Source organism: Podarcis melisellensis (assembly GCF_964234715.1).
Source record: "Podarcis melisellensis genome assembly, chromosome: 17".
In the NCBI taxonomy this organism is placed as follows: Eukaryota; Metazoa; Chordata; class Lepidosauria; order Squamata; family Lacertidae; genus Podarcis; species Podarcis melisellensis.
Window position 1 is genome coordinate 10,272,528 of NC_138534.1, and position 9,971 is coordinate 10,282,498.

The 9,971-nt window shown below is 47.8% G+C and overlaps 1 protein-coding gene and 1 long non-coding RNA gene across 2 annotated transcripts in view; one reads left to right on the plus strand and one right to left on the minus strand.

The window, feature by feature from the left end:
- The window catches only part of LDLR (low density lipoprotein receptor), a 30,785-nt gene extending 21,113 nt beyond the window's left edge, over positions 1–9,672 (minus strand). Inside the window, exon 1 of the mRNA XM_081893988.1 lies at positions 9,419–9,672. Within this exon, the coding sequence (XP_081750114.1) occupies positions 9,419–9,491 (73 nt within the window). The 5' untranslated portion in view covers positions 9,492–9,672. The remainder of the gene's footprint in view (positions 1–9,418) is intronic.
- On the plus strand, positions 8–7,140 carry LOC309360437. The gene is made up of 2 exons (XR_014164148.1): positions 8–383; positions 6,674–7,140. It is a non-coding gene; the product is annotated as an uncharacterized lncRNA (long non-coding RNA).
- Positions 9,673–9,971: the final 299 nt, after the last annotated feature.

Consider the following 9,971-nt stretch of genomic DNA (forward strand, 5'->3'; position numbering starts at 1 on the left):
TCGTTAGCCGCCAGAAAGGCCAGTGAAACAATGATCTCATAGGATCTCCCACTGCTGCAATCAGAGTGTGAATTGCGCCAACATAATAGCTTGATAAGAGCCAACGAACTGAAGCACAACCCTTGATAAGCTTGAGGCACAGTTTGTGGCTGGCTCCCTGGAACAGACGCAGCAACGTCTCAAATTTCAGTGGCGCCCTCTGCGACGCCAAACTCTGACACACACCCTGCCTCTCACCTGCCGTTGTGCGTCACAACAGCGGCGCCGGTCGAGTTTCGGCACCTGGTGCAACCAAACTGGTCATGCTCCCTGAGATCTGCCTTTGCCACGTGGCTAGGAGGTTGTCTTCTCCTGGTGGAGTTACTCTCTGTCTAAAGGAGTAGGTATGTAGCTTGGGGCTAGTTCTGGATCCTTTTGTGTTGCTTGAGTGCCAGGTGGCCTCAGTGGGGCAGAATGCCTTCCACCAGCTGCACCCCTATTTGGACAGGGATAGCCTAACTTCTGCCATCTATGCTCTGGTAACCTCTGGGCTAGATTACTGCAAAACATTATACGTAGGGCTGCCTCTGGAGACAGTTCAGAAGCTTCAGCTGGTGCAGAATTCGGCAGCCACGTTGCTCACTGGGGGGCAAGACAGTTTGGGCATATTGCACCGATCCTGGCTCAACTGCACTGGCTGCCAATTTGTTTCTAGGCCCAATTCAAAGTGCTGGTTTTGACCTAATATGGCTCAGAACAGCAACACCTCAAGGACCACCTCTCCCCATATGAACCCTGCAATCATCAACTGAGGCCCTTCTTCATGTGCCTCCACCACAAGAAGTCCAAAGGGGGCCTTTCCTGCAGTGGCTCCCCATTTGTGCAATGCTCTCCCCAGAGAGGCTCACCTGCAGCCTTCATCATACACCTTTAGGTGCCAGGTGAAAACATTCCTCTTCAAGCAGGCTTTTGGCTGATTAACATCTTATACCCTTTTAAATGTGTTAGTGATTTTTGGCTGAAGGGCAGTACAGATGTACCTTGGTTGCTGAACGCCTTGGAACTTGAACATTTCAAAAACCGGAAGTGAGCGGTTTTTGAACGATTTTCGGAAGCCAAACATCTAGTGCGGCTTCCGATTGGCTACAGGAACTTCCTGCAGCCAATCAGAAGCTGCACTTTGGTTTCCAAATGTTTTGGAAGTTGAACCGACTTTCGGAACAGATTCTGTTCAACTTCCAAGGTATGACTGCATACAAATTTAATAAATAGTAACAGCAGCAAAAATAACGACAACAACACAACAAGCAATGTCTTCATTGTATTGTGGGATAACCCAACTCTATACTACAGGAACTCAGACTTGGGACTTCTTGGCAACAAGAGGTACACTACTAATGTGTAGCTACAGACAGCAACCGCCACTTCCAACTTTAGACATGAGTGTTTAAAGAAAAGAAAATCCAGCTCCGGTCACTTCAGATAAAGGGGAAATGCCTTAAAACACTCAAATAAAGAATGTAAACTCATTCTGCAAGATGAGCCTCTTTAGAAACTTGACAGTTTCCAGAAAGGGCCAGGGAACATAAGCTCTCTCGTGTAGCTAACATCCTAAAGAAGATTTTGTTGATTGTGATGGGAGCTTCAGAGCAGCGTGTCTGGCAAAACATGCTTCAGTGTTTCAGAGGCTGTTTTTTAAATACCTACTTACAGCTGCAGGTAGGCACAGCAGCAAAATAAACAGCTGGCATGGAGAAGCTGTGTACATTTGCCCTGCCACGTATAAAGGTTTCAAACATAACTACCCGGAGCTGCAGGCTTTTTCGTGTGGAAATTGTAAAATTTAACCAGACACTCCAATTTGGGGCCATCCTGACCCATAAAAAATTAACCTGGCCCTGGGCTCCTCTGATCATCCTATTTCACAGGGTTTTTGTAGGGAATCATCAAAGGGGCTAGAATCAAAGTGATGATATTGCTGTATCTCACCCATGGACATCCCTAGAGCCCACAAAAATGACCTTGTATTTAGGGGTAAAAGGTAAAGGGACCCCTGACAGTTAAGTCCAGTCACGAATGACTCTGGGCTTGCGGCGCTCATCTCACTTTACTGGCCGAGGGAGCCAGCATTTGTCCGCAGACAGTTTTTCCGGGTCATGTGGCCAGCATGACTAAGCCGCTTCTGGCGAAACCAGAGCAGTGCACGGAAACACTGTTTACCTTCCCACCGGAGCGGTACCTATTTATCTACTTGCACTGGCATGCTTTCGAACTGCTGGGTTGGCAGGAGCAGGGACCGAGCAACAGGAGCTCACCCCATCGCGGGGATTCGAAACACCGACCTTTTGAGTGGCAAGCCCAAGGCTCAGGGGTTTAGACCACAGCACCACCTGTGTCCTGACCTTGTATTTAGATATTAACTAAAGGTGGGGATGGGAATTATGAACCCCTGAAGAGCCATTGCCAGCTAGATGGACCAATGATCTGACTCAAGGCAAGGCAATTCCTAGGTTTACTCAGAAATAAATTCCGCTCATCCACTGGGGCATATTTCCAACTGAAGATGCACATAACCGAAGCTGTTGCATAAGTGATCTTCCTTCGCACATCCTTGCATGTATGTATACTTTGCCTATGAGTAGATGTAGTTCTCGGTGGGCTTCATGGAGAAAGGTGCAGAACTGTGCCTTTAGCTTACAAAAACACTGTTTCGTTGAAAACCAGCAAGCTATAATCCTTAAAACAGGATGCACGGCTCAGGAAACATGCTTATTTCAAAACGAGGAAAACTAATTAAACTGGTCGCTCTCTTTTTAGGCGATTTAAATCCATTCGCTTTGCGCAAGGTTTTCTGCCAGTGTCAGCAACGCAAGTAGGGAGTAGGAGATTCAGTCCAGATATTGGCCGCCCTCCTCTCTCCACCCTCCGCTATTAGCATAAGACAGAGAATTGACAGGCCGATGGGAGGTCCCAGCACTTTTACAGCTTTCCCCAGATATTTGCACAGGACTCTTGCTTAGCAAACAGCTCTCTCCACTAGCAGAGTTAAAAAGAACAAATAAGGATATCCTCTCTACAAGCAGCACACGCAACCATATAGGGACACACCCAGAATCGGGCCTCTCCCATTTTGCACTTTTGCCGGAGACAAAGGATTCTGAAAGAGAGAGAACCATTTCACACATCTGCATTTAAACCTCAGCTGAAATACAAGAGTGGTTTGGGGGTGGGTTATTCAAAGCATCTGCATGCTTGATCCTTCCTGCTCTTACTCAGTGGCGTAGCATGGGTTGTCAGCACCCGGGACAAGGCAAGTAATTTGCGCCCCCTAACCTGTGGATTTGCGCCCCCTAACCCGTGGATTTGCGCCCCCTAACCCTACCCCCCAGATGTTGCGCCCGGTGCGGCCAGCCCCCCCTGCACCTCCCACGCTACGCCACTGCTCTTACTTATCCCTGGTGCTCAGATACAGACCAATTCTGCGCAACATAAAAAACAACAACATCTGGCTTGCCTTACATTTGAAGGGCATGTGCTGAATGTTATCTAAATCGTTATCTGCAAATGTTTGTCCTTTATTGAGGAGATGTAGGAAAAGAAAAAAGGTCAACAAGAGAAAGCCTGAAGGAATTTGCTGCAACTGTTTGTCAGAAACTTCATTAATAAGGCAAATAGGTCAGGGCAAGCGTAATTAAACACCCACACTGATCTAGAATTTTTTTTAGGGGTGGTTGGCTTTTGCTGCCCAAATCCCCATGGGGCTCTGATTCCCATAAGTCCACGATGGGTCACAGATGAATAGATGGAGGCAGGAGGCCACGAAAGCAAGGCAGATCTTCATTTTTCTGTTGCAACAGAGTTCCCTCTCCTGGCGAGGAGGGCAAGAGAGACCCAGAACCAAGAAGAAACTTCTCTTTTAAGGGTTTCCGGGAGAAAAAGGACATCCCCTCTACAAAGAGAAATTACATCACACCTAAGGTGAGGTCACTGTGGCTCACACAGGCCAAGGGGCGATTTAGCAAGTTTCACAGAGTTCCAGACAGTTTGCACAAAACATTAGCATTTGATAAGACAATCGGGATGCCCAGGTCGGGCATCGCTCAATGCAGAGCATCTGGGCAAAAAATGACAATTAATACAAAGGAGGTTCATAGATATAGGAGAGGAATCCCTTCAGGAACTTCCCCTGATTGCTATCTGCCTCTGTGTTCTCAAGCAAGGGAGATTAAGGAGAGGAAAGGAAATATTGAGAGTCATTAGGAGAGCCAAGATGGCTTTTGGATTGCTCTCCTGTAGTATTTTAGACATGTGGTTTATATACTTATGTACAGTGGTACCTCTGGTTACGAACTTAATTCGTTCCGGAGGTCCGTTCTTAACCTGAGGTACCACTTTATCTAATGGGGCCTTCCGCTGCCGCGCAATTTCTCTTCTCATCCTGAGGTAAAGTTCTTAACCTGAGGTACTACTTCAGGTTAGTGGAGTCTGTAACCCGAAGTGTTTGTAACCCAAGGTATCTGTGTTTACCTTGCGCAATTATCAACATTTATTTTTTTATTTGAGACCTCTGAATTCCTATAAAAACATGCAGCCTCATCCAAAGAAAGGTGTCAAGAATAGCTAGAAACTGAAATCACATGCCTCTCCCATGCCCCCAATACCACTTGGGAGCCATGCGCCACCCAGTGCCTCCTTGCTCACTTGCCCCATTAACACATCTTTTCTATAACCTTTTGGCTGGACCACAGTCAACACCAGCATTGCCTCACAGGTTGAGCAAAGATGGCAGGAGACAGGAAAGGTGGAGGGAGGGGAGATGCGACAGAGAAGGTGCTGGAGGAAATCCGAGAGAGAAGATAAAGGGCCAGGTTTTTTTGTTTTTTTAAAAAATAAGGCCCATATTTTTAAAATAACAATGCAACTAGAAATAGTAAATGGAGGGTGCAGGAGAAAGAAGCTGTTCTAAGAGAAAAATGGTGTAGGGAGCAGGGAGGAAGGGTGAAGGAAAACTAAAATGGAGAGACAGAGTTAAAATACACCAAAAAACCAAGGTCTGTGCACATATGTGAAAGTTGAGTTCATCGCCAAGAGGAAATTGTTGTGGGAAAGAATTTAGCAAATTCTAAAGAGGGATTAGATATGAACAGAAGAATGACATCAGTAACATCAAGCTCCTTGTGCCAGTCACCACTTGCCACCATTTCATGAATAGCTCTGCCTCTGCGCCACCATTTTGAGATTGGTGGGCCTCAGGAATTTTCTGTCTTCTCACGTGGGGCTTGAGGGTAATAGGTTTTGAGACCCCTGATCTCTGGCAAAGACTGAAGTACCAAGGATAATTATTCAATAATTTTGAACAAGCGGAGTTGGAAGCTATAGCACCAAAATGCACTGCTAAATCCAGCCATTGCTCCTTAATCTCAGGGGAAGGAGAGAAATCCTGTTAGATTGGCTCTCAGGTCAATCAGGGAAATGGATTGGTAAACCCGAGGGAGTTTCATGAATTTGCACATATTCATGAACAGGGTGAAGCACAGTCTTGTTAACATCAAACCTAAAACATCTAGGCCTACTCTTGAAACATTACTGTGGAAAACCCAAATCCACCTGGCCCTTTTTTTATTTGGCAGAATTTTATTTCCAATTCTGTCACTTCTTGGTCCCCTTACATTTTCAAAGTCTTCTCCTTGCATACAGACCAGGAACTTTTCCTTACACAAATGGATGTGAGGGTCCTCAGTTACTCTTAAAAACCCACAGACTTAAACTCATGAAATTCATGTGGCCCATACGTAGTTGGCTTTTTATGTTCATTCCCCGCCCCTTTTCTTTTTTTAAAAGCGTACCAAAGTCATGAGCTTCGAGTTGCATTGATCACAAGGTGACAGTAAATGAAAGCAAAAAGAGGTTTCTTTCTACTGGAAGGTGACCCCAGGCTGTTGTCCGACCACAGCAAGTCCCCAATCCAAGTCTGGAAGTTTTCAGTGGTTAGTGGTGTTACTGGGCATGGATGAGCTCAAATATCACCTGATCTAGCCTCAAAGCTGTTGTAAGAATGAGTCAAGAATGTACAGCATAGGCACAAACGGCCCCCGATTCTAACCACGGGCATTGGAAGAGATTTGAATCCAGGGAAGTAACAGGATTCTAGCCTCCGAGAAGTAGCAAAAGCACCAATATGTTGCCCTACCCAAAGTGACACAGTGGTACCTTGGTTGTCGAACTTAATCCGTTCCAGAAGTCTGTTTGACTTCTGAAAACGTTCGTAAACCAAGGCGTGGCCTCCGATTGGCTGCAGGAGCTTCCTGCACCCAATTGGAAGCCACAGAAGCAGCATCGGACGTTTGGGTTCCAAGGAACGTTTGCAAACCGGAACACTCACTTCCGGGTTTGCAGCGTTCGGGAGCCAAAACGTATGAGTACCAAGGTGTTTGACAACCAAGGTACGACTGTACAAGCTGCTAACTATGAAGTATTGCTCTTGACAACAAATGGCTGGAGTATGCATCATAAGAGGTCAAGCCAACCTCTCTACCTAGCACACATAACATGCAAGCAGTGGGGTAGGGTGTTGCAAACAGGAAGGCCACACCGTTTACGATGGTCTCTGCATCACAACGTGGTTTGGGCAGGGCAGATGGATCAGCATTCCTGCTTCTTCTTCACAATTACCCATTTCCTCCTTTGATTCTAGGGCTAGCAACATTCCTCGGAGGGTTGAGAGAAGGTTGACCAGGAGCAACTGGCAAACATTGATTGCTGCTCATGATGAAGGTGGGAAAAGGGAACCTGTTAGTGCAAAAACACCTGGGAGGCAGCAGACTGGAGAGGACTTAAAGAGAACGATTTCATCAGAACTCCTATTGTTCGTAAAGAGGAAGCCATGCTCTGGGAGTCGCACCTTAATATTACCAGAATGGCGAAAAAGGGTTTCAAAGTGGAGTTTCTCTACAATGTCCAACAACCTCCTTTTGTAAACATGACTGAAGTTCACAGCAAAGTTTTTAAAGCAAATACCCAGGACGCAGCCAAACCTGGTGCTACCGTCCTTCAGAACTTTGCTCCCAAGGGGGCAGAAACGCCGTCCCTCAATAATTAACAGCTGCATGGCAGGAGATATGCTGCCTTTCACATTAAAAGACGGATATGCAACTATCAAAACTTCGCATGGTGTTAAGCTTTTGGAATAACAGCAAGGATCTAGGTCACTCCTAATGGGAGTGATGCCATTCATTTCTACATCGGTTCGGCGTCTTGTATAACCAGTTAAACTTAAATTTAAGTTGCAATCAAGAACTGGCAAGACATCATAGGCTTCTTACACCAAACAGATGGAGAAGCTGTCTCTACACATGCAAATGTCTGCATTTGTTGGTTTGTACAGCTACAAGCGTACCACTCAGCTAACTGTGTACAGTACATAGGAAGACGGATTGTACACTTGTTAAATGTAATGTGTGAACACGCCTTATGAGCCCAGGAGGCTACACATCTTGCACTCCCTTTGACACAAAAGAAAACAAACATTTCCTTCACTGTCACATCGAGACACCAGCATACAGGGTTAGTTCAGGCTGACAGAGGTGAAATTAGCGGAGGCAGATAGGCTGAAGGGTCCAAACAAACAAAAGTCAGAGAATCCTTCACATTGAAGGAAGTTTAGCCCACGTTTTCCAGAGGTGCCTTTCCAAGCCGAGCCAGAGGGTGTTTCTTTCTCCGACACCCATTGGCGGATTGCAAAGAAGCCGACAAATGGCCCGTTTGACCCACAAACCAATGGGGAAGCAGAGCGTGTGGGGAAGGGGAACGAATGGGCGAGGGCCGGGTAGCGGGTTGGCTGGACTTTGTGCCGCTGAAGACAGAGGTGCCTCCCTTTCTAACATGCACCTTCCGATAAACCCCACCCAACACTGACACTCGCTCCCCTCCCTTCTTACACCCAAGTAGGTGCTACTTCCAAAGAGGCAATGACACCATTGCATGTCCTGAGATCCATACCCCTTTAAAAACAAAAGGGCTTGCGGTCATTCCTTTGCCGAGGTCTTATTAAAAGATGCAAACATGCCAGGAGGTGCCATTCCTCTCTGCCATCAAACCACCATCGGTTTCCCAGACCTCCTGACCATTTTAAAAAAGACACACAAGACACTCCGCAGCATTTCCAAACATTCTTGCTTTCCCCACTCCTCTCCCCGCAATATTATTTTACACACAATCCCCTCCTGGTAAAAGAATCCCATTTGGAGCCTAGGCTAGCAACCCTAATGCAGAGAGTTCCATGCATGTGCCTTCGCTTCTTCTCAAAATCAAGTTTTAACTACTTCTTTCCATGTGCATGCCTGACCCCTCCTTTGGGGGGAGGCAGAAAAAAAAATGCGCTTCCTCACAGGGAAGATCAGTGTCTTTAAATGAGCAAAAGAAAAGGAAATAAGAAAGGAGGAGCAAAATAATCCTGTGGGATCCTATCGAGAAATCATTTAAGAACCTCATCCTACCCCAGGGAAGGTTGCTCATTAACAGAACAGTAAAGGCTGCCAGGTAATAAATCATCCCTGGGGAGGGAATCTCTTTCACCCAATACTATCATTGTTATTAAATTTACAGTAGCAAAATGCAAAATATAGTGGCACACACATCCCAGGCTAAGGCCCCCACCCTGAAGCCATTAAAGGGATGCTTAGGCTTGGGAGGTCTTGCTCCTGAAGGATGGATGTCAGGGAAGGAGCCGCCCTTATAAGCTCAGGGCGGGGCAACCAGCAGCAGACCCAGTCCTTCCAGTGGGCCCAGCCCTGAAACAGGTATGGAAGAGAGATCACGGCTCAGGTGGGGGGGGAATGAAGGGGTCGGGCACCAGCAGCCCCTCCTAAGCTCACCAAAGTTCATACCTGCGGAATCAAAAGCAGAGGATGTTGTGGGGTGTGCAGAACAAGGGGGGGGGGCAAAGAAAACTATTTGTAGCCCAAGAATTCAGCTTCCGGTCGGCCCTATTTAGGAGCCCGATACCTGGGGAGGGTTGTTACTTGGAGATGCCCTTGTTTAGAACACCCCCATTCAAAAGAAGCGGACCCAAGGAAGGGCTGCGGGAACCGGAGTCACAAAAAGGCACACGCCCCCACCGAGACCTTGGAAGAAGCAAGCTGAGCCACCGGAGGGCCGGCCTACCTCGCCAGGTTGTTGCGAGGGTAAAATGGGGAGCGGCAGGATGCGCGCCACCGTAAGCTTCTTGGGAGGAAAAGCGGGGATGCGAATGCAATAAAGTAGATAAATACATATATATATTTCCCCTGGCCCCGCCAGGCAACCCACCCACCCTTAACTGGGAAGGGAAGCCTTTTGCTACCTGATCTTCTTATAAAGAGCAACGTCCAGCCCTCTCGTTCTGCAAAGGGAAGGTCCCATATATATGTACATATATTGAGATCGGGATTAGGGCGCTTACCGTTTCCAGAAACTTGGGCGCAGAGCACCACCGCCAAGGCTAGCAAAAGCGTTTGCAATCCACCGGGACTCATCGTGGCTCCCTCGGGCTGCTACTTAATTTGCTCGTCCCTTGTCCTCGATCCCACCGGGAGAGTAAAGCAGGGAGACCCGCGGCGCGCAAACGGGGAGGCTGCCCGGCGATGGGTCCCTAAGCGCCGCTTCTCCGCACGTGCGCGCACTCGCCCTGCTGAACCAGATTTGTAGCATCCTCTCCGCGCGGCTCCCCCATTCAAGCGGCGCGGGGGAGGAGCTTCCAATGGGGTGATTTTCAAACCTCCCCAATTCAAGCGCGTGGGGGAGGAGTTGCGAACGCACCATGTGACGTCAGCGAGTTAACCCTTCTTTCCCCGGTCCTTCTCCCCGCCCCCTTTGGGTGGGGTGGGGATATCCGCCTTGCTTTGCGCCCAGGGTGGGTGTGAGCGCGCGCGAGCGTTTCTCTTCCTGGTTTCGCCCTATGCGCCTGATCTAGAAAAGTAGGGGAGATTGCTTTTTGCTTCCCTATGGAACTCTTG